The sequence below is a fragment of the Lithobates pipiens genome, unplaced genomic scaffold (genome assembly GCF_037356315.1).
Source record: "Lithobates pipiens isolate NorthernLeopardFrog02 unplaced genomic scaffold, aLitPip1_a1.2 Scaffold_8, whole genome shotgun sequence".
Classification (NCBI taxonomy): Eukaryota; Metazoa; Chordata; class Amphibia; order Anura; family Ranidae; genus Lithobates; species Lithobates pipiens.
Window position 1 is genome coordinate 559,085,367 of NW_027507903.1, and position 24,152 is coordinate 559,109,518.

Genomic DNA, 24,152 nt, shown 5'->3' on the forward strand with positions numbered 1-24,152 from the left:
AATGTGGTGGTACTACAGTTAAGCTCACCATAACCTTATGTATGTAAAAGTGAAAGAAGGTGTGGGAAAGAAAGAAAAAAAAGGGGGGAGGGGAAGTAAAGGAAGGGAGGGGCATAGCAATCTACACATGAGAGGGTCCAGAAGAAGAATCATTAACTGTATCTGTTACAAAAACATCAATGTCATAAGAAAACCGGACATGCAACCAAACAGTCCACATAATGGTTTGGGACTCATTCTCATCAGCATCCCATGCTACCATACATTCTATGCATTTGCTCCTGTCCACTTCACTAGCCCAATCAGCTAAAGGAGGACTAATTTAATGATAACAGAGGAGACAGCCATCAAAAAATTACAAATTAAGCTCTTCTTAATTTGCTTATAGGAGCCCGGCAGCATAGACAGTACAGTTATGCAGTGTTCATTTGGAAATTTGTCCCCCACAAGTTTGTCATAGAGATGTAGAATTTTATCCCAAAAGCGGGTAATTCGTGGGCATGTGCCCCAACTGTGTGTCATGGTGCCAGGGTCCTGTAAGCATCTCCAGTCTGTCTGGTACATTAGGATCAAATTTATGTAGAATAGTAGGGCAGCGATACCACCTAGACACAGTTTGATCATTTAGTTCTTGGGCATGAGATGAGATAGACAATTTAAAGGAAAGCACCAATGTTTTGCCCCATTCCATATTATCATGGGATACATTCACTTCCTGTTCCCATTTTGAAAGGAATGGTGGTGCATCTTGATAAGAGATCTGAACCAGAATCTGTTATATCTGGGATAGCGAGTGCTCTGGTCTGCTAGATTGGGACAGCAACGACTCAAATGCTGTTTGTGACCTATTCCATTCGTCAATGTTCAGTATTTTGTCCAGAAAGTGTGTCAATTGAGTATGTTGAAACCAGGCCCCAGAAGGGTTATGGCAGGTGGAGACCATCCGGGGTAAGGGAATTTGTTTTCCATCTCGGAGGGTATGGCTCAAAAGAGGAAATTTTGCCATGAAAGAAATTTTGAATCAGTACAAGTCGGAGGGAAAGAAGTGATTCCAAAGAGTGGGGTCAAGGGGCTAGGTCTTGAGGATAGTAAATCTTTGGTAAGGTAATTGTCCTAAATTCGTAGCGTAGCGGAAGTCATGAGGGGCAGTGAGTCAGTAGGGGGTCAGTGTATTGGGTTTGTCCACAGTCGAGATGTGAGGTCAGGAGATATCATGTCGTTTTCTAATGACATCCACAACTTAGTGGATTTACCATGGTACCAATCAATTATCCTGATTAGTAACGCTGCATGAAAGTATAACAAGAGGTTAGGAAGAGCAACACCTCCTCTGATCTTGAGTAGTGTTAAAATGTTAAAGCCAATTATAGGCCTCTTATGTTGCCAGATAAAATTTCGAATAGCCCTTTTGATCATCTGGAAAAAATCTTGCGGAAGATATATAGAAATTTAGAGAGAATGTCCATATTACATTCATACGGCCAAACCAAGAGATGCTCGGTTTATCATATAATTTAAGACACGTTTGCGCTAGGGGCATATAATTGAGATCTGCCAGGGTAGACGAGGTAGGAATTTCGAGTACAAAGTATTTAATAGCCTTTTTGCTGCCATTTAAACCCAAATGTAGACTGAAGTTGGGATAAAATAGTCTTGGGTAAGGATGTGTTGAGGGCCTCAGTTTTATCGTAATGTACTTTGAAGTTAATTACCAAGTCAAACTCCGTGAATGCTTCAACAATGTCTGGCATAGAGACATAAGGATTAGAAACATATATAATAAGAGGTCATCTGCATAGAGTTATAACTTATAATGACATTAGCCGATAGAAAGACCCTGAATATTAGGATTTTGTCTTATGGCAATGGCAACATGTTCCATAGTGAGTATGTATAATAGCAGTGATAGAGGGCCTCCCTGGTGGGTTCCATTACGAATCTAGTTCGGGTCTGATAGACCATTAAAATTAATCCTCGCCATGCAGTTTCCATAGAGAGCCCGGATGTTAGACTCAAGGCCCTCTTGTTGAAGCGTGCCCTCAAGGAATTGCCAATGAACCCAATCGAAAGCCTTTTTCGGCAACGACTGAGATCAAGCAAGCTTGTATTTGGCATTTTTGGGCATATTCCATCGGGAAAATGGTTTTAAGGATATTATCCCTGGCCTCCCTTTTGGGGGTAAAACCCACCTGGTCAAGATGGATCAGGTTAGATATCAATGGCAAAAGACGGTTGGAGTAAAAGTGGATGCAAATATTGATAAGTGAAATAGGGCGATAGCTACCACAGAGTGTAGGAACTTTCCCAGGCTTAGGCAATACTACGATATGAGCTTCTAGGGCTTGTCTCGGGAAAGGAGAATCAGAGGAGATAGAGTTATATGTTTTTGTAAGAAGCGGTAGGAGGGAATATTGAAAGGATTTATAGAAACAAACAGAGTGACTGTCTGGTTCTGGACTTTTATTAGGCTTAAGAGAGGATATTGCAAGCACAAGTTCATCCTTGTGGGTCGCTCTTGATCTTGCCCCACAGTCATAGGGAGAGTCGGAAGCACTGTGGTAGCGATATACTCGTCTATCTTAGATTGAAAAGCCTCTGATGACATGTTAGAAGGGCATGTAGGTAGAATATATAATCTGGCATAAAACAAGCGAAATAGCTCATTTATTTCCTTAGGATGATGAAAAATCTGGCCATCAGGATGTGTAAGTTTGGGAATAGAAGGAATGCTATTCTTAGCTTGGAGGGCTCTAACCAGCATCCTGCTTTGCTTGTTAACCTCAACATAGAACAGTTTATGTGTTTTGTCCCTAATGGACAGGGTCTTCTGTTCAAACAAGTGCAGTAATTTAAGTCTAGCATCAGATAAGGCAAGTTATGTGGTCAGAGAATGGTTATGCTTATGGGAGCATTCCAAATCCGCACTCCGAAGTGACAACTCTTGAATCTGGGCAAGATGGTTTTGTATAAGTTTAGAGCCATGCTTAATAAAGACCCCGCGTAACACACATTTTAATGCCTCCCACTGAATCGGGCAGAGGTATTGTCATTGCCATGGTCAGAAATTAAGTTAGAAATAGTGTTCCCAATATCTGCAGAACACAGGTCGTCTTGCAATAATGAGTCGTTCAGTCTGCATGTCCAGTCAAGACCAGGCAGATCAGGTAGGGAAACAAATACACCGGCGCATAATCGGACCACAATATTTTGCCGATCCTACTTTGAGGGTAGTATGTCAAGGCATAATGACTTTACAAGAAAAAAAATCAATGCAGGAGTAGGATTTATGAGCTGCAAAATAGAAGGAATAATCCCTATCCGTAGGGTGGAGGATGCGCCAAACATCCATCAGGTTATGCTGAACTAGAAATCCCTTAGAGCTTCTGCCTAATGAAGTATCAAATGCAGGATTAAGGACATTATTAAAGTCTCCAGCGAGAAGGATCACCCCTTTGGTACATTCCATTAATTTATGGAGATATTGAATGGTAAAAGTTATTTGGTCTTGGTAAGTGATGTATATGTTAGCCAGGGTACATGTTTTGCCACTAAGAGAGATTTTCAAAAACTAATTTCTGCCGTCAGGGTCCAAGTGGAATCTAAGAGAGTATAGTTTACCGATTTGTGGAAGGCAATCGCCACCCCTCTAGATTTCGATTGGGAATACGTAGTAGGAAGCCAGGTCAGGTAGTATTTATTCCGCAACGAGGGAATATGGTTTCAGCGAAAATGGGTTGTAGTGCAGAGAAAGGACCAGTAGAAGAAAGCAGAGGCCTTTCTTCATCGTAACAATAATGCCATCCTTGTACACCACAATCCACCAGTGGTCGGGGCCTTGGTGTGTTTAGTATTCTCTGGTGTTACAACACACAGTCTACTGTGCAAATACTGTACATTTGTCCAGAAATTGTAACAGCTAGCAACATGGGAAAGAGTTCTGAATAATGAGGGGTGAGGCCAACAGAGGGAGGCAAAAACAATGTGTTTCCAACCTCTATTGATGAAAATCCAAAGTTGATTGTGTTTTGTGCAATACATAACATATAACACCAAAAGTGTAGAGGCAGGAGTTTTTACCTTTTTACCTAATATGAACTGTAGAAAAGGCAAAAAATAATAATTAAAAAATAGTTGTAAGCAGAGTCTGGACTAGACTTAAAATAAACTGAATGTTAAAATGACTGACAGCTTTTCAAGCTATGCAAACACTGCTTCTGCTCACAGTAATGAAAAGTACACAATATTAGGCTTTATTAATCTGTTGAAATTGACCTAGATTTATTATAGCCAAGTTTAAAGAAGTTGATGAAATATGTTATCTTTGTTTTCAGGCCACTATGATTTTAAAAGCTTTTATCTTCACCAAAAATGGCACCAACCATATCTATATTGTGCCTGTTACCTCTGATCCTGGGTGATGCATTCTGGGACAGGAGAACCTTCTGCTAGGGCCTTGAGGATTGTGGGCAATGGCTCCATTTGATCTTTGGTTTGCTGAAAACCAGAATTCAAAATATTTTATACATTTCTGGACTAGTTAAAATGGTAAAAATCTCTGGTATTCATTATTATTATAATTCAGATAATACTTAATGGAAACGTAATGTTTGACAAGAAGTCAATGGAAATCTTTCCAGTGGGACACAGATGGCATTAGCATTCCAAACTTTTTCCAAAGGTTTAAACCAGCCATATACTGATTGAATTACATTCAGAATGTGGCTGTCTCTGCTTGACAGTCAATGGTTTGATTAACTTCTGTCAAAGGAACATAACCAAAATGGGGATTCCACCATTGTGGTGACTGAATGCAAAAACTAACAGTTTATGGCCAGCTTTAGATACAACATATGACCATCCAGAGACAGACAATTGTTGTGAATGCTGTAATCTACAGGAGAGTACCGTATGTGTGCTCTGTCCCAGCAAAATGGATGCTCACACTCACATTCACATTCACTTATCTTTACATTATTTACTAAGTTAGTGAAAATGTACTTTGCTAAGTGAACACGGTCTACTCGTTTAGTAAATTTAGTAAATCAACATTATTGCATTAACTACCGCCATTTTCATAGACTCCTCTCCATTTCCCTATTATAGCAGTTGGGCAGTGAGTCTAAATATTAATGCACAGTTCAAGAGTTTGACAACACTGTCTTGTGCAGGCCATAGTTAACCTATGAGTTGGGATGTGTGGCCATTACTTGTACTCGCAAGCATCGAGCACTGGAGTTGGAGAGCAGGAAATGTACCATTTCCATTAGGAGAACAAGATACTTTAAGCCATTGCCAGGGGGAAATCTGTTAAAATCATAATATGCAGGACTTTAAAGGTTAATAAAACACATACAATGTAATGTGGGCTTTATTGCAGGCATATAATACCAATGAGATCACGGAAGGAACAAATAACAAATCATATTTAGTCATATGCAATGTTGAGTGTAGGCTACTATGCTGTATTTAACAATTGTATTCAAGATATTTGAATATATACCTGATGGACTCCTTTAAAGATACCACACAGCATGTAGTGGAGTGTAGCAAGTTCATAGGCCAGATCAATGCTGCCCTCATAACCAACTGGTGATACCTCACTGTCCGGATCTGTGACTGTCTGCAGGAAGATCGACATCCCATCCCAATACTGCTCCAAGAAGCCATTCATAAATGCCATGTAGCCTTCCTTTTCTCCGAACCTGTGGAGTTCAACATATAGGATTAGAATCCTTCCTGCAGTATTGTTATGATAGTCAAATTGCGAGTGTTATAGATATGATATTAAATACTGCTATTCATTATAACCTGCCTTTAAACCACTTATTGGACTATGAATGAAAATCACCAAACTGGTGAGGTCCTCCTTGTTCTCCCATTCTGTAAAGCTACCTTATCACCATCAGATTCCAACACCTAAATCTTGGTGGGATGGCAGCACTGTGCAATGACATAGAGACCAATTGCACCACAGTATTGGCACTCCTGCTCTGATTTCTTGTGTCAAAGACATTATGGAAGCACATTTGTGTAGTTATAATAGGAATGTTTAAAATATGTTTAAATTTTGATTAAACACAACATTGAACAAATTGAGGTTTTCAATATTTTCCTGCAATTCCACTTTTGATCTGGAAGAAATTCATGCACTGTGTTTTAATAAGTATTTATCTTTATCAATACATTTGGAATAATTTACTAAAAGGCTTTAAGAATCTTCATGCAATTAAATTGTGTGAATATTCACCTAAATGATCAATTTGTGAATGGAAAATTTCTGTTCACTTTGAGTATATAATCACGTGCACATGAAAAATGTAAACAGTAATTTGCTTTCCACATGACTGGATAATTGAAGTGAATATGCACAAAATGTATTGTCTGAATATTCTAAAGTTCTTGTAATAAATCAACCCAAAACCATTTAATTCACCAAGCTAACACACTACGATAATGGTCTTTTTTTTTTTTTTTTGTCTTTTTTTCAAACAAGTTGACTGTTATTTCTTATTAGGTTTGAATGTCAGTAAAACAGATAAAAAATAAATAATCTTATCTTTATGTTCTTAAAGATTCTCACTTATGCAGATAATGCTATAGCTATTAGCTAGTGGCTATAGCTAGTAGAAGACAGTCACATTCATCTGGCCTTGTTTTGTCATTTTGAAATTGTTCCACCATTCATCCTAGAAGCTTCTTCTGCTCTATCAAGTGTCAGGAACATGTTAATACTTTGTGAATTGAATCTACTGCAGCCTACTATAAGTACAGCTCTTGGAAGAGCTTATCCCTTTAATATTTCATTATGTTCCGCTATCACAATAAGCTATTTGTTCTTTATAACTTCTTGGTAAACTAAGTCACTACAGATACAATCTTAAACAGTGGTAACTTTTCGTGGAACAATGTAGAGCAGGCATAGTCACTATCAAGACTTTACTGTTTGTAAAGCCTGCTTTGACCATAAATGATTTCTAATAAGAATACACAGGTATGCTCACATTTCCATAATAAGACAATGGTACGGTACATCATATACAGATTTACAAATGATCCTCTAGTGGCCATCTCTGTATCAGGGTGTTGGGTCTACAAGTTTGCTTAAAGTGAGCTTGACTTGGTTTTCAATGTGCTTAGGGTAGCAACATTGCTGAAGAACAATAATAGGGGTTGATTTACTAAAACTGGAGAGAGAAAAATCCAGTGCAGCTGTGCATAGTGACTAATCAGCATCTAACTTTAAAATAAAAATAGGCAAATAAAGACAGGGAAATTTAAGCAGCCATGTGGAATGAGTGTAGATATATGGTTCACCAATACCCAAATTCTAACAAAAATGCAGTGCTAAAACAATAAGTGTCCACAAAAATGTGGCCATAAACTGAAGTTTGTCAGAACAGCAAAAATAAAAAGTTCATATTGTTATGGGTGTAAAACATATAAAAGTGCTCCACTTCAGCCTTCACCCAACGCTTGAAAAATAGTGCCAATCCTTCACCAATGGTAGAAATACACACTCGCCAGAGGGATATGCTGTTTATTACTAGAACAATAAGCGCTTTTTGTAAAAGGCATTTAGCATCACCACTCTCACTCCCAGGGCTGGTGCTACCACTAGGCGAACTAGGCAGTGGCCTAGGGGGCAGCCACGGCCGCTGGTTCCATATCACAATGTGTGACAGTAGTAATCCTTTAAGGGCAGCGTGGAGGAAGAGGAGGAGGCGCTGGGAGCTTGTCACAACCTTGATCCAACAGTTATTGGGTCAGGGAGCAGATTTATGTGCTCCTCCGGCCCCTCCCCTTCTCCCGCGCTCGGCGGATCTCCTAACATGTGCAGAGCGTGGATAATGGCTGCCATGGCTGAGCAGCTCCATGACCTCATATCTGGGATGGACGGCCATAGTGGTGGACCTGCCATAGCAGGCATTGCGATCAGCGTGGGGAACCAGTCTGCTGGAGTCTCAAGGTACATATAGCATTACGGTCCTGCTTCACGACACTGACGCATCCTGTGATGCCATTCCCTAACCGAGGGCACCCCAAAGATCCCTGCTACCAGCCGCCTGTCACTTCACACACAGCCCTGATGATATGATACCACCTACTGTCCCCCTGTCATCATCATACTCCTCATCATCCCCCCTGTTCCTGGCATCCCACCAGCCTACCCCCGAGTCCTGTCATCATACTTTTTATCCTCATCCACCTCTACCCCCCATCATATGCATCCCCCTGTCATTATCCCCCCTGTACCCCTCCTGTCATATGCATCCCCTGTCATTATCCCCCCTGTACCCCCTGTCATATGCATCCCCCTTTCATTATCCCTTTATCCCTCCTATACCCCCCCTGTCAAATGCATCCCCCTGTCATTATCCCCCCTGTACTCCCCCTGTCATATGCATCCCCCTATCAATATCCCCCCTGTACCCCCCGTCATATGCATCCCCCTGTCAATAACCCCTCTGTACCCCCTTTTCATATGCATCCCCCTGTCATTATCCCCCTGTACCCCCCTGTCATATGCATCCCCCTGTCATTATCCCCCTGTTCCCCCCCACCATATGCATCCTCCTGTCATCATCACCCCCCCTGCCATATGCACCCCCCATGTCATTATCCCCCCGTACCCCCCTGTCAGCTTCCTACCAACATACCCCCTGTCATCTTCATCCCCCTGTACCCCACTGCCAGCTTCCTACCACCCCACTCCCCGTGATCATCATCCCCCCTGTACCCCACTGCCAGCTTCCTACCACCCCACCCCCTGTCATCTATATCCCCCCTGTACCCCACTGACAGCTTCCTACCACCCCACCACCTTAAATGTACTGGTGCACGTCACATATGATGGACGCAGGAACAATTTTTGTCTTCCAGACACCATCAATGGGCATATACTTTTTTTCTCAGTGACACAAAGGATGTAGGTGCATTTCTACCTAAGTCCCTACTCACCCATAGTGCAGTGACCTATGCTTAAAAAAACTTTTTTTGGGGCAGGGTGGGTGGCGCACGTAGCTGGTCTGGCCTAGCACCTGTTAGCTCCACAGATGGCAGGACCAGACTGCTCTAATCAACTCCACCTGGGTATAGTACCAGAGTTATCGGCATTGTGTCACCAACCAAAAACAATATTTTTGCTCATAGTGTAGTATTTTAATATTCCCAAACATACATTAAAATATCCAGTATAAAAACCAGTTTAAAAACAAATGACGCTTTCAAACTAACATACGGGGCCACCAAACCTGCAGAGAATTGCGGTGCGACCTCTAGCCCTTCACAGTGTAGCTCTACATATGTTTTACACAAATGCGCTTCATCAGGAGCTGTCTCCTTATGTATGTTTTCAACCCATAACAATATAAAGCATCTAACTTCAGCTTGTTCAATTAAGCTTTGACAATAAAACCTGGAAGCTAATTAGTATCTTTGCAGATCTGCACTAGGTTTTACACTTTCTAGTATTAGTAAACCTCCCCCACCATGTATTGCATGTAAGCACTTGTGTTTGTCTTCAACACAATCCCTATGGAGAAGCTTAGATTCTATGCCCAGGCTGTATACATGGGTGGTTATTTACTAAACCTGAAGAGTGCAAAATCTGCATGGAAACCAATCAGCTTCTAGGTTTTATTGCGAAAGCTTAATTGGACAAGCTGAAGTTAGAAGCTGATTGGCTACCATGTACAGTTACACCAGATTCTGAGTGCACCAGGTTTAGTAATGCTCCCCCATGGTCTTGACTTCTCTTCGAGTCCAGGTTAGGCCCAACCCTTATTTTGGCACTGCTGTCCTGCTGCTCGTATTGAACTATCAGATCCCAGAGCCTCTACTGCCCATTGCGGTTCTTCTAGTTGAAAGTTTAAAGTGGTTGTAAAAGCTCAAGGTTTTTTTTACCTTAATGCATTCTATGCACAAAGGTAAAAAACCTTTTGCATGCAGCTCCCCCCTCAGCTCCTCCATATACTTATCTGAGCCCAATCTTGAGCCAGCACTGTGCAGAAGAGCAGCGGCTCTCTCCACTCTCTACCTCCTCATTGGCCCAGAGACAGCAGTGGGAGTCATAGGATCCTGCTGCTGTCAATCACAGCCAGTGAGAATAAGCAGGAATTGGGGGTGAGGCATGCTTTGTGGAGAAAGACTGCATGAGTGCCCTCATAGCAAGTGGCTTGCTATGGTGGGCACTCAACGGGGGGAGGAGCCAGGAGTGCTGGTGGGGGATCTCAGAAGAGGATGATCAGGGCTGCTCAGTGCAAAACTATTGCACAGAGCAGGTAAGAATAACATGTTATTTTTTAAAATAACTGGTTCCTTTACAATTACTTTCATTGAAGAGGACAGGGCTTGATATCACATTACTAATGAGAAAGGTTGATCAAAATTGTAACTATAGTTTAGCCTTATGCTGCGTACACACGAGCGGATTTTCCATCGGAAAAATCTTCGATGGTTTTTCCGACGGAATTCCGCTCAAGCTTGGCTTGCATACCCACGGTCACACAAAAGTTAATGGAACTTTTGACCGTCAAGAACACGGTAACGTACAACACTACGATGAGCCAAGAAAATGAAGTTCAATTCTTCCGAGCATGCGTTGAATTGTTTCCAAGCATGCGTATGAATTTTGCGCATCAGAATTGCTACAGACGATCGAAAAATCTCTCATCTGACTTTTGCTGGCGGAATTTCCGATCGTGTGTATGCGGCATTAGAGTGTAAACTCCCTTTCTACCGCTATACCTACCATATCTATAGACCATATCTACCAAAGGATAATGCAGAGATGCCTAACATGCAAAACATAAAAATTCTAGGAGATTACATTTAAAAATTCCAATGAATGGGGCCTTTCAGACAGCTCAATGGTCAAATGAAAGAGCTTGCATGACAGACTGTCTATGCTCATGTTCATTGCAAGACAGTAGCTTACTTTTGTCAGCCTGAAATAGGAAGTGCTGTTAACGGAAGAATCCTCTGGGAAGAAAATTTGCAACAGATTCACAAAAAAATTGTTTGCTTACGCAAATTGTATGACGTAAGACATGATGCCAAACATGGTTTACTTTAAGCTCAGTTTCGCATTTAAAACTTGACCATTAATTTGTTAGATCATGACTGGTTTACATGTGGATAATATGCAGTGTTAATTTTCACCTTGTAAAGTTTGCAAGATTTTGGAGGACTTTGGCTACTAGGGTCAAAGCACGTGCAGCAAGAGGGTTGGGATGTTCAGGAGATATGTGGAATAGACCTGGGGAGAGGATAGCTGGACACAGGAAGCGCAAGAAGAGGCAAGCGCTGACCATCTGAGAACCCAACTCTGGTCTGTCCCACATAGTTACTTTCTCCTGCCAGCTTGAGAAAACACCCAGTAGCTCTGGAGGAAAAGACCTGTAATTAGAAAAAAAAGAAAGATAGAATGAGTACTTTTTACTAGCTGTTTACATAACAGAAAGGTGGAAATAGAATGTTAGAAAAGAGGGACAATAATTCCAGCGTACTCAGGTATTAAGCTGGATTCACTCTGCTGTACGGAGCGCCTCACAGCAGGGGTCAGGTGCGTCCCTGTTCATCATTTCAGATTCGATTTCGGTCTGAATTTTTGGCTGAATTCAGACCTGAAATGGACCAGAAGACGCAAAGGAGTCCTATGCAATTTGCTCTGGAGCCGCTCCAGAGATGTGTGAACCGGCTCCATTGAGAGCCTGACATGTGCATTGGATGTGGAGAAATCCACATCCAATTCGCAATAGTGTGAACCCAGCCTTAAAGTGTATGTCCAGCCCAAACTATTCTCATTAGGTTTTTGAAGTATTATGAAAGGATAAGAGCCTCTGTTGAGTTTTAAAGTAACACTAAACAATGTACTCTTTCTCAAAAAATAATCTATATACATCCACTACTTAATGCCCCGGTAACCTACTCTTCATTAAATAGTTTCTAACTGCCTCCTTGTAACTTCCTCCGTCCACCTTTCCCCCCTTACTTCCATTTTTCTGGATTGAGCAGTGTTCTTTGCACACTACAAATCCCATAATCCATAGTCTCTTGTCTATCTCAAGAGTGAGCAAAAGAGGGTGGCTAAGCTTATACATACATACAGTGGGACTATGGAGAACAAACATAACCACCCTGTAGGAAGATGCAATCTACTTTCTTCACTGCAGGTGGCGCTCTTCTGCAGCTGCACTACAATTGGAGTCAGGATGAACAGGGTTCCTCTATGGTTTCCAGGGTCACTAAGGAAGCTAGTCCATTGGATGCTGCCACCCCATGTGACTCTGGTAGCTATCTTGGGTCAGGCAGAGCCTTTTTAAGGTCCTGGCTCCCAGGTTTCATACGCATTTGCGATTTGATAGACAAGGGACAGAACTAGTGGCACTGAATGGTTCCTGATGAGGAGGGAAAGCGTAGGGCTCGCAACTTCTCTGCCAATCTGCATTCTTCCCCTCTCTACAGATGCAGTCAGTACAGCTGCTTTCTGCTCTCTACCTGCTGTTGGAACTGTGAGTCTTCCCAGCGCGTTATTTGTGAACTGTCTCTACATTATTCCAATACAAATTCTTTCATTGCATCGGGACTGAGTTTGTTATTTCTACCACACTGCACTGCACTCACAGCAGCAGAAAAAAAAAAAGACAGAATTTTGAACTTTGGAGAAGGCTGAGTTCAATAGAAGGCTTTTTTTGCAGAAAGAATTTTGTGTCACATTAATTAACATCAGGGGCTCTGTCACTGCGTTTTCCCTCATGGACAGTGACTGTTTTACAAATCAGGAAGCAAGGAAAATCTTCAAAAGCTGCCCCTGTTAGGAATTTTCCCTCACTTACTGTTTGGTGAAAGGTTTGTCACCAGTGGCGCTCGTCCATTAGGGGAGCCCGGGTGCCGCCCCCTCTCTCACGCTACCCCCTATATGCATAATGGATAAATTCATGCATTGCATGAATCTATCCATGGCCGCCACGGCCACCCCCTATTCATGCGTCCAGGCCGTTTCTGGGGCAACAGGTGCATGAATTACAGCGGCAGGGGATTTTTTTTTTTGAAGCACTTGATTAGAGCCAGAATCTCTAATAGGCTTCAAACTAGGGTGGACTCGAGTCGCAGAGCATGCAACCTGGAGCCCACCCAGGTGTGTTACAACAGCGAATGAATATTCGCTGTTGAAACACTGATTCTCAATCCAGCCAATCAGAAGTGGGTGTGAGAACCGTTTTATAATTGGACGAAAAGAGAAGACTCCCGGCTGGCCGCTGAGAAAAACAGAAGCAGCTGCAGTGGAGAGCAGGGGGAAGCTGCAACCGTAGTGGAGATCAGGGGGAAACTGCAGCTGCCATGGAGAGCAGGAGAACGGGAGGCCGCTGAGCAGGGGGAAGCCACCACTACCACTACCATGGAGAACAGGAGAATGGGAGGCCGCCGAGCAGGGGAAGCCGTGGGTGATAGAGAGCAGTAGAACGAGAGGCCTCCACTGCCGAGCAGGGGGAAGCCTCCAGTGATGGGGTAAGTGCTGGGTTCCTATTACTTCAATCAACCGATAACTAACAAAACAATGTCATTTTGCAGGGCAAGTTTGAATCAAATTTTCCAGCTTTGGGTCATCACTTGGATATTCTAACACTCTTTAGGATGATGTCCATCTCTACAGTAAGAGAGGGACAATGGTGGAACGTACCTTTGTGACTCTAGAATACTCTGCACAGCCTCCTCACAGCTTTGCCACAGATGCTCCTTGTTCTCATTTAGCTCTTCTGGGGAACAGCGCAGGGGGTCAACTTCATGACTGTCTGTTGAGGCATATATGCGAGAGACAAAAGGGCCTGCGGACAAAAAAAGATTCCTATTTATTATCTTAGGACATATTTTTCATGTGTGATATAATACATTTTATAAGTGCAAGCAAAGTAAGAAGCAACAAAGAAACCTCAAGGAATATTTTATAGTTTTTAATTTGCCAGATAGAAATCAATATTTTTTACTCAAAGTAAACCTTTATGTATCAATTACTTTTTAAATGACCCCTTGAGAAAAAAACGTTTCTGTGAATCAGGTAATTAAACTTATATTTGGAACTAGGGTGCTGTTTCACTGTTAGCCTGGACAAATTTGGAAAATGTCTATTTTCCAGGCAGATTTAAAAGACAGAAATGAATGCATCTCTATATTGATTGATTATCAGAGATTTGGGCAGGATGACCAGAAGCTCCAAAGAAAATAGTTTTTCTCACAATTGGTGAGAACAGGTAAGATCTGTGACTACAGCATGATCCTAAAGACTTTCTGTGCATCTGGCTGACAGTTCTTCTAGAATAGGGACTTCAGAGGATTGGGTTTAAAGGCACAGTATCTACATTATCTTTACAAGCACATTGATTTTATGCATCTGTTGCCTCCACAAACTCCCTAGCGGGGGCCTCCTCCCACACCGGGCCCCATAGCAGCTAAGGTTATATGTACACCACTGAATTAAATTGTGCCTGGAGTTAGGTTTTAACATTGGTATGGTTCAGAAATAATGAGAAAATCAATAAAGATAATCAACCTGAACTTGAAGGTTTACACCCATGAGTTCTCAAAATCCTGAACTGAATGTTGTTTCTAATGTAAGACATCATTCGTAAATTTAAAGATTCTTTATTACTGGCTTGGGATCAATAAAGTTGCACAAAGCAAGATTGGTACATATAATTAAAAAGGGATCAAACCCTTCACGTAATAATTACAGAACTGTATTTGGTAGTAGTTAATCACATGCAACTGTAATGTAATGTTGAAGAAGTTCTGTAGCTTGCCCAAGCCACTTCTTCAGCTCTAATATGTGTCAAGAGAATACCCCAGAATTTATATCCACACAGGTAGCACATATACCTTGAAACTATCGTCATATAAAGGCAGATGTTTTTGTACAAGAACAGGATAGGAGGTGTGTTCTTCACACTCAATAGAACTGAAGAAGTGGCTTGGATGAGCTAGAAAATATCAGCATTAAAAAAAAAGTCCAGTTCAATGTGACAAACTATTACTATGGTAGATATATCATGGCCTGTGTAAATGAGAACATTCACAAACATACAGAACTGCATTTGTTTTGTGCAAAAACAATATTTTAAGAGGATTTCCATGTATGGATATTTTATACATAGTTACATTGGCACACTGGTATATGGGACTAATGTAACTATGTACATACCATACCTGGCCAATGCCCCTGGAAGCTGGAAATCACTGAAGTAGACACTGCTACTACAGTGATCTCCACTTGTCTTCCATGCTGAGTGGCTAGCCTGATGCATTCTGGTCGGCTGCTTGGCATAATCGCCAGTCAGAGAATGCTTTGCATCTACTGAATGAATGCAAAGCACTCTTTGGTTGGACGAGGTGCAGAGGTGGGGCGGTGAAGGTAGAAAGGTATCATTTATTTATTCATTTTAAACTTTTTTTTACATTTCTTCAGTTGCTTCCTGGTTTCTGGCCTAGACCAAAATGATGTCATACATCCCAGGAGTCTTCATAGTTATTTTTTTCTTTCACCTTGAGAAGGGGAGGAGGGGCTTTCTTAGCTAAGCACACCCTCCTTCCTGTTTTCAGTTTGTGGTGCTTAGATACAGTGGGGTTTTGCTTTAATAACCACGCACAACGTTAGTCTGCAGTTTCTTAGGCTGGCAAGATATTTTTTTAAAGAAGTATGTATTCAAAGAGAGAAACATCATTGGCTGATCCAAAAGGCTAATCTGTTTGCTTTTGGGAATCTGGAAATATTTTTTTCCCCATTAAAGCAAATTAGAGCTTGCTTCATAATTGTTTTTATTTTTTCCCGGAGAATCAGTTAGAGATTAAGGATCCTGATCGAAGATGCAAGTTTTTTTATGGTTAAACTTGCTGAATTTGTCATTCTTTCACCCAAAGTAAGACTTCCTATAAGCTGAGCTCTTTCTTCTCTTAAATTATTCTGGCCCTGACTACTAGCAAATGGAGCTCTATTCCCCATTTCATGAAGCCTGCTTTATTTTAACAAGTGTAGCCTAGTGAGGGCTTTCATTCTCCGCACCAAGTGTCTCCTGGAGGTACATCTGTCCCACCATTTTCATGTACTCTTCAACGGCCTTGGTGACAATAGTGTTTTCACGGAATATTAATGATTCTTGGAAGTTAGAACGTGTAAGCTCAGCCGTACCGAGGTCCACCAGGAACTCCTGCAAAACAGTGCACAGGAATAGAAAAAGTCTCATCTAGTGAGTTTGATGATCCTATACATGTCCATTTTAAGTATGAAAATGGCTATCATATAGTTTTATTTAAACATTTTGAAAAGCTTCGATCTCACCTTGGCCTGACCAGTACTCTGCAGGACATAGACCAGTGATCTTCCAAGCTCTTCTTTCTCCCGTGCACTCAGAATGGGCTCCATTGCTCGGCTTAGCTTAAGGTACTTCCAGGTAAGATACTCTGCAAATTCCTTGTACTGCACCAGGGGAAGAACACAGAGCTTTCTGTACCTTCCTCTTAGTCTGAGTGTCACCTCTCCACCAAGAGGCACCCATCTCTCAACTCCTTCCCGCATTCCTTCCAAAGCCAGTGTTACAGTTCCCACACCAGTGGTTCCTTTCCCTTCTCGGAGAAGATGCAGAGCAACATGGCCTGAAAAATGGGGCAAGTCTTTTAAGTTAAAGCTCTCTCCCCAGAACACCACGCCAGACTCAGGTGCTTTGCTTGAGGTTCGGCCATAAAGAGAGCCATCAAGATGGACCTCACAGAAGTAAAGGGCACGAGAGCTAGGACCTGAATTGGGAAGACCTTTGGCTTCATGGATCCACAGACTGAGAGAGGACTCTTCACGCTCAAAATTATCCTAGGCAAAGCAAAAATATAAATGGGTTTATGAACCTGACAAATTATATTTAAAACACTCAGGCGATGGTTGAATAAACACTGACAAACTTACTCACCTTATCTGGTTGCACAATTCTGCGAAGATTTTCAATCCATCGGTCTCGCTCTAGAACAGATGAACATCCAAAACAGCGGCTGCATTTGGAGGTGATGACCTATGAGACATGTAGGATTGTTTGACATTGTCTAATTTACTAATTTTTAAAGTAAACTAGTTTGTGTTTCTAAATGTAACCTTTTGAATTATCAGTCTAGGTTTGAAAATAAAAGAATGAACCTACCTTTTATGGGCAACAGATAATGCTTGTTTTACACACTTTCATAATTAAGGTCCATTGTGTAAGCTCCACTATAGCAGTGCTTTTCAAACTGCAGCCCATGGGCCGAATTCTGCCCTTTGCTTGTCTTTATCTGGCCCCTGGGGTACAATTCCTCCCACTGACACCAACAAGCGGGCGCTACTCCTTCCACTGATACCAACAGTGAGGAACCTTTCCTCCCACTGACACCAGCAATGGGGCATAATTCCTCCCACTGATATAAACAATTAGGCACTATTCCTTCCACTATTACCAATAATGAGGCACTATTTCTCCTTCTACTGTCTACAGGCACTATGCAATTTTTTTACTCCCGCTGACGCTGGGGCATTTTCTACTTCCATTATTGCAATATAGCAATAACCTTTTGCAAACAGCCGCCAGCAGTTATTAGCCTTTAATCATCTCCCTACTTTAAAATAAAACTATGACCTTCCACTTAAGTGTGCTATACACTGTTCAAGTTTCAATTGGTGCCCGATGCAGCTGCTGTTTGGGTACTGACAACCGGTGGTGGCACCTGTCAGGATACAGTAGCCCTGAGAATTCATCCATCTGTGCTCTTAACCTGCAGGCTGAACAAAACAGCGTATGACCAGCTTTCTTTTAGTCCTCCTTGAAAAGTCCTGCATATATCAGTTGATCCAGCCAGTGAAGTCCATCTCATGCAGTTTACAGGGATGTGGGGACAATGCTGCTGCACTGCTCCAGAAGTCAGTGCAGAATTGTCCTTTTATGTAGGCTGTGCCTGCTTGCACTACAGTGGGATGGGGAGATGTTTCAGGGGTCATGGCTATCAGCATTGTCAGCTTGTGACCTTTAAATCAGCAGCTGGCCATATGTAGCCCCATCCAGTTCTATTTAGACTGGCAGACCTGACTTTGCTGCTAGGATCCTCACACTTTTTGTTGTAGTTTCTGGGAGGGGAAGCATGTGAGGCACAAATAAAGGGAAATTTGGCTGAACCAAGGGAGCTTTAAGACACTTTTGTTTTGGTGTATGGGGCCTGTACATAACATAGTAAATGGATCTGAATCTTGTTTAGACTGCCACACAGGAGTCTTTGAATGTTCTTTAATGTTCTTTAAATTTCTGGTTGGCTGTCACAATTTCAAAGAAAAACAGCCCTAAAATGAGATCTTGTTATATTCACCTCAAAGCAGAATTGCTCCCCCAGAATACTGCTATGTAGAGCCCGTATAATCACATCTTTCTCGTTATTCAGGTCAAGAATTTCCACACAACCCAGTGATTCATGGGACCCATGCAAACTCCTGGATTAAACAAAAGAGAATTTATTATCAACTCTTCATTTCACTTTATAAACTACACAATTTCCTGCCATTTGACACAATTCACTCTATTTGGCTGGTGTTTAGTGTACCATAACTGGGACATATTCGATTGATTTGCTAAATAAGTAGAGCATCTTCACTTTTCAAAATAAATAATCACTTTGCAAAGTGAATTTTCACTTACTGAAATAAATTAAGCTGTGCTGACTTTAATCCTCCAATTATGTGCCAACAAAAATCTAGTTTTATTTTATTTATTTTTTAAATTTCATTTACACATAATTGGATAGTCTTTGCAAAGTAGCACTATGCAGCACAAGACATGGTACTTACATTGGATGGGAATTGTCCCTTGTCCTGGTGACTGCTCTCTTATTTTATATATTTTTTACTCTAACCCTCCCCCCCCCCCCCATATCCCTGCAGTGGTAAGCTTCCAATGCTGTGGAGGATAGTAGGAGCCACTGGGCCTGTCATAAGCCCTCAACAAGAGCGCCGACTATGAACATAAGAACACACTAGAAATGGGACTTTATGGGTGCATAAAAATATGCATATAATAATATACACCACTATTAAAATTATAAAAATGTATTCACATTAGTGCCACACATGGCCTATTTACAGATCTTCAGTGTATTGACATTAAAATACACTTGTATCACAGTATAACGTTGGCTTTCCCACCCTACTCTGACAATATATACATCTTTTGTTTTAGTCACATCAGGTGACTTTAAGATCCTAGATAACAGTAGCAGGGAGGATCCCAACAGTTATGTCATGGCCTCTTTTGTGGGTTCCAAATACCTCACTTCCTCAGGATCTGTAAAACACTTGGAGGGGTCTCAGTTTCGCTTCAGCATAAAAATAAAAATTATAACATTCTATTAGCCTTATTATGGATCTTCTATTGCCCCACAATAAATAGTGCATGATCCTTAAGGAGGACAGAGCCTATATAGTTGCATATCAAAACCTTTTACCATCTGCTAAACCATCTTAACTAAACCATATGTGTTTCCCCAGGTGAGGCAGGGGGCAGAAAAAATGCTGACTATGCCTGACCTTTCCATCCTTCTCCTTCATTCATAGAAGTTGTAGTATAGCTTCCATAAATGAAAAGCACCATGCGTGAAATCCAGATGCACTACAAAATCCATCAGATATGTCCAAAAGATTTTAAGAGCCTATTTAACAGGTACCCCCCTCCTCCCTCAATAGAAGCTGTACTATAGTTTCCATCATTATTGCAGCTTACCGGTCCTTAGATGTGGTGGCTTTATTAAATTCTATAGGCTTTTTTTACCTTTATTTTTATCTTCCTGCCCAATATGGCAACGATCACTTACCAGATGGTATCTACAGAGGAGCAGTATTGTCACCCTAGGCTACTGGGTCTTCAAACACCCACTTCTCTCCTTATCTCTATTACATAGAGGTTATTGAGATTTGCAGTTCATAAACAACAACTGGCAAGGCTAATAACATTGTTTGAGATTTCAGTGAAGTGCACATAAAGTTACAAGACACTGGATTTCTGACAAGACCAACAGGTATTTTTCTGTACTTGCAAAAATGTTCTTAGCCTGAAAAAAATTAGTTAAAGCAGCCACCACAACTAAGGACTGGTAAGCTGGAATATATACATTTTTGTTATTAGGTTTAAATATAATTTATTGTAGAAAACACAGAAGCCAGTTTAAAATGCAGACAACTATGTCCAAAGCTGATGTCTTGGTAAGTTGTCCCTAAGAAATAGAGGTCCCTTTGTTTAGTGTTATAATGTTTACTGATTACCTCTCATCTGGTTGAAGTGGTGAAGAGCTTGTTTTTTTCTTGTTCTTCTTTTTCCTTTTCAAAATCAAACCCTTCCAAATTAGAGTAAAAATGTAAGTTACTACTAAAAGAATACAAGACAATGTGTAAGAGATAGGACTGCTGTTGGGCATGCCTCCCAACTTTCTGGAATTATAAAGAGGGAAATAATTTAGCACATAGTATGTAGGCAAAGACCATGTGCATTGCCATGGCCCTGGTTATATGGATCATACAGATCTAATATACAGAAAATGATTAGCTGACCCATACAAAGATTTTTTTTACTCTAATTTGCCCTTTATATTGGCTTTTCAAAATAAGAAATGCAGTGATACAGATGTTGGATTAAAGGTTTAAAATGGTGTAAAACTTTTGATAGTAAAATAGTACATTTTGTATAGAGATGTACACATCTCACCAAAAAGAGGGGCAACTGAGGCTGCACAAGAGACAGTCCTTCCAAATTAGAGACACTTATGCTATTGGGTATTTAGTCAGACTAGAATCCTAATGTGCAGCAATAGTTCAAGATGTTCTGATTCATCAGTGCTTGCTTATGAGGAGTTTCATGTAGGTTGCAGCTTTTACAACCCCAGTTCCCGAAAACCTTGGAGCACTGTGTAAAATCTACATAAACTCTCCATCTCCATATAAACTCATATTTTATTCACAAATAGAAAATAGAAAACATATCAAAAGTTTAATATGAGAAAATGTACCATTTTAACCAGTTAATGACCTCGCCATAGCCGAATGACGGCTACAGCACGTCTCGATAACTCTGGGAGGGTGTACATTGACGTCCTCCCAGAATCCCGCTCTCGGTAATATCCGGACCCGGCGCATCACGGATCACGGTAAATGGCCGTTGATAGCAAATGATGGAGCGATAATGTCCGGTTCCTCTCTCCTCTCTCTGTACCAATCGGTACACTGTGAGGGGAGAGGGAAGAGATCGGGTGCAGCAGCACTGTGGGCTAGATCTGTAGTGTCCACAGCGCTGATCTGTGCCCATTGCAGCCTCATACTCATCCAGCAATCCATCCACGCTCAGCCATCCATCCATACTCAGCAATACTCATCCACCCATGCTCAGCAATACTTATCCATCCATGCTCAGCCATCCATCCATACTTAGCAATACTCATCCATCCATTCATGTTCAGCCATCCTATCCATACTCACCCAAACCCAGCCATACTCAGCCGTACTCAGCCGTACTGAGCCATACTCAGTCATACTCAGCTGTACTCAGCCGTACCCAGCTGTACCTAGCCATACGCAGCTGTACTCAGCCATACCCAACGGTACCCAGCCATACTCAGTCGTACTCAGCCGTACTCAGCTGTACCCAGCTGTACTCAGCTGTATTCAGCTGTACCCAGTTGTACTCAGCCATACCCAGCCATACCTAGCCATACTCAGCCATACCCAGTGCTACCCAGCCATAATCAGCCGTACCCAGCCGTACTCAGCCATACCCAGCGTTACCCAGCCGTACCTGGCCATACCTGGCCCTACTCAGCCATACTCATTCATGCTCAGTCATCTCATCCATACTCAGTCATCCCCATGCATGGCTCATCCATTCCCATTCTTGCTCATCCATGCCACATCAGTTCTCATCCATGCCACTATAGTGCCTCGCAAAAGTGTAAGCCCTTGTATACACGGTCGGACATTTCGACAACAAAATCCATCTGATTTTTTCCAACGGATTTTGTCCAAAACTGGTGTTGCATACACATGGTTGGACAAAGTTGTCGGAAAATTCGATAGTTCGGAACGTGAGGACGTTCATTCGGTGGAACGGGACTACGTTGCGGCTAATAGCCAATAGCTGGTATTCTAAAGTTAATTATGTTCTCCGGATGGAGGAACTGACCGCCACCCTTTACAATACTGAGGAAAAGTTCTGTGAGAAGTGGAGACCCTGGAGGTACTTCACTGGCACTCAGACATACCTGCGGGAGGTTGCCGCTGCGGCCGACCTGGCACCCGCCTGATGCCTATGTTGGCGCGTTAATCTGGGAAGCTGGAAGCAGGCCCTTGGCCATCTTTCATGGATGGATCTGGAGTCCCCCTGTGTGGTCCCTTCTGATACCTACACCTACCCCTCTCCCTTACCCCCCCTCCCCCCCTTCCCTTTTTTTTTTTTCTCTCCTCTCCTCTCTCTCTTTCTTTTTCCTCCTCTGCTACTCTGTATCTATCTCTTCTTTTTTGGCCCGCCGGGCCACGGCCATGTAGGCCCGCGGTGCTGGTACGGACCAGCATGGACCGACTAGCTATGGAACAGCTGATCTATAATGTTACTCTCTAGGAGGGGCGTCCCTAGGATGCTGGAAACCCCCTGGTAGCTAGCTCTTTTGCCACAGATAGCACGGTACGTCCATGCAGGTCAGCAGATGTGCACATTGTATAGGCGACTAAACGTTTTTCACATACGATTTCATATCTTTTACTGCTTGTACATTGCAACGAAGTGTATGACAGAGCCAACCTGTTGTGTTTTTCGAAATGTTTTGTTTACTCTGTACAACTGGCTCTAAAACTCAATAAACGAATAAAAAAAAAAAAAAATAGCCAATAGCTTTGGTGTCGTAATTTGATCTGAGCATGTGTGCCAGGGCCGCTGATAGGCCAGTACAACTGGCCCTGTTGTACCGGGCCCGGGCAAGCTGAGCAGATAAATAATTAATATAAAAAAAATAAAAATCCTCCAGCCATGGCCGATCAGAGTCTGTCCGGCTCAACTACCAACCAAATAGCCCCCACCACCCCCTGGTTTTTTTTACGTTTTTTTTTTTGTGCAGATAGCTATCTGCAGACTAGGTGGCAGCAGGGGAGGGACTATTTCCTCTATTTCGAGTGCGGAAGAATACCTCTTCTGCACCCGCTCTTCATGCTGGCTGTGGCTCAAGTCCCAGCCAGTGCCTCCTCTATCGTGCTGTTCCCCTTGGCGCAGTGGAGTGATTCCTCCCCCTCCTCTTGCGAGAAGTGTCAGTGAGGCGAGCGGTGGTGGCAGAACACAAAAAATAAGTAGCTGGCATCATTGACATTGCATCTGAATGGAATCATTTGTGGACACTCCAGTCCAGGCAGGATCAGGGAAGAAGTGCCTCATGGAGCCCAGCTAAAAATGACACAGGTGTGTGCTTGCTTGGGGGGAATTCAAGATCTACTACTGATGCAGCAGCGTATATACATTATGGTATTATCAGCATTGGTGGCACTGTCTGCAGCAGAATATGGCATTGGTGGCATGGGTGGCACTGTCTGCAGGTAGCACATGCGTTATGGCCCATAAGACATGTGCTGCCTGCAGACAGTGCCACCTATGCTGCCAATGCCATATTGTGCTGCAGACAGTGCCACCCATGACGCCAATGTCATAACGCATGTGATGCCTGCAGAGACAGTGCCATCCATGCTGCCAATGGCATTATGCCATTGGCGGCATGGGTGGCACTGTCTGCAGCACAATATGTCATTGGCGGCATGGGTGCACTGTCAGCAAGTAGCACATGCGTTATGCCATTAGTGTCATGGCTGGCACTGTTTGCAGCACGTTACAGCATTGGCGGCACTGTCTGCCTGCAGAGACAGTGCCACCTGTGCCGCCAATGCCGTAATGTGCTACAGACAGTGTCACCCATGCCGCCAATGCCGTAATGTGCTACAGACAGTTCCGCCAATGTCGTAATGTGCTGCAGACAGTGCCACCCATGCCGCCAATGCCGTAATGTGCTGCAGACAGTGCCAGCCATGCCTATCACTTGTAGAAAAACCTGCACTTTGTTTCAAGGCGGGGGTCTGGGGA

General features: G+C 42.4%; 1 protein-coding gene across 1 annotated transcript in view; it reads right to left on the minus strand.

The window, feature by feature from the left end:
- RASAL3 (RAS protein activator like 3) overlaps window positions 1–24,152 on the minus strand; it is a 76,908-nt gene that overhangs the window by 27,487 nt on the left and 25,269 nt on the right. The window contains exons 5-13 of the mRNA XM_077470016.1: window positions 20,312–20,382; window positions 18,370–18,490; window positions 16,953–17,051; window positions 16,331–16,855; window positions 16,055–16,199; window positions 13,682–13,826; window positions 11,161–11,397; window positions 5,501–5,702; window positions 4,403–4,494 (exon numbers count right to left, since the gene is read on the minus strand). Of these exons, the coding sequence (XP_077326142.1) occupies window positions 4,403–4,494; window positions 5,501–5,702; window positions 11,161–11,397; window positions 13,682–13,826; window positions 16,055–16,199; window positions 16,331–16,855; window positions 16,953–17,051; window positions 18,370–18,490; window positions 20,312–20,382 (1,637 nt within the window). The remainder of the gene's footprint in view (window positions 1–4,402; window positions 4,495–5,500; window positions 5,703–11,160; window positions 11,398–13,681; window positions 13,827–16,054; window positions 16,200–16,330; window positions 16,856–16,952; window positions 17,052–18,369; window positions 18,491–20,311; window positions 20,383–24,152) is intronic.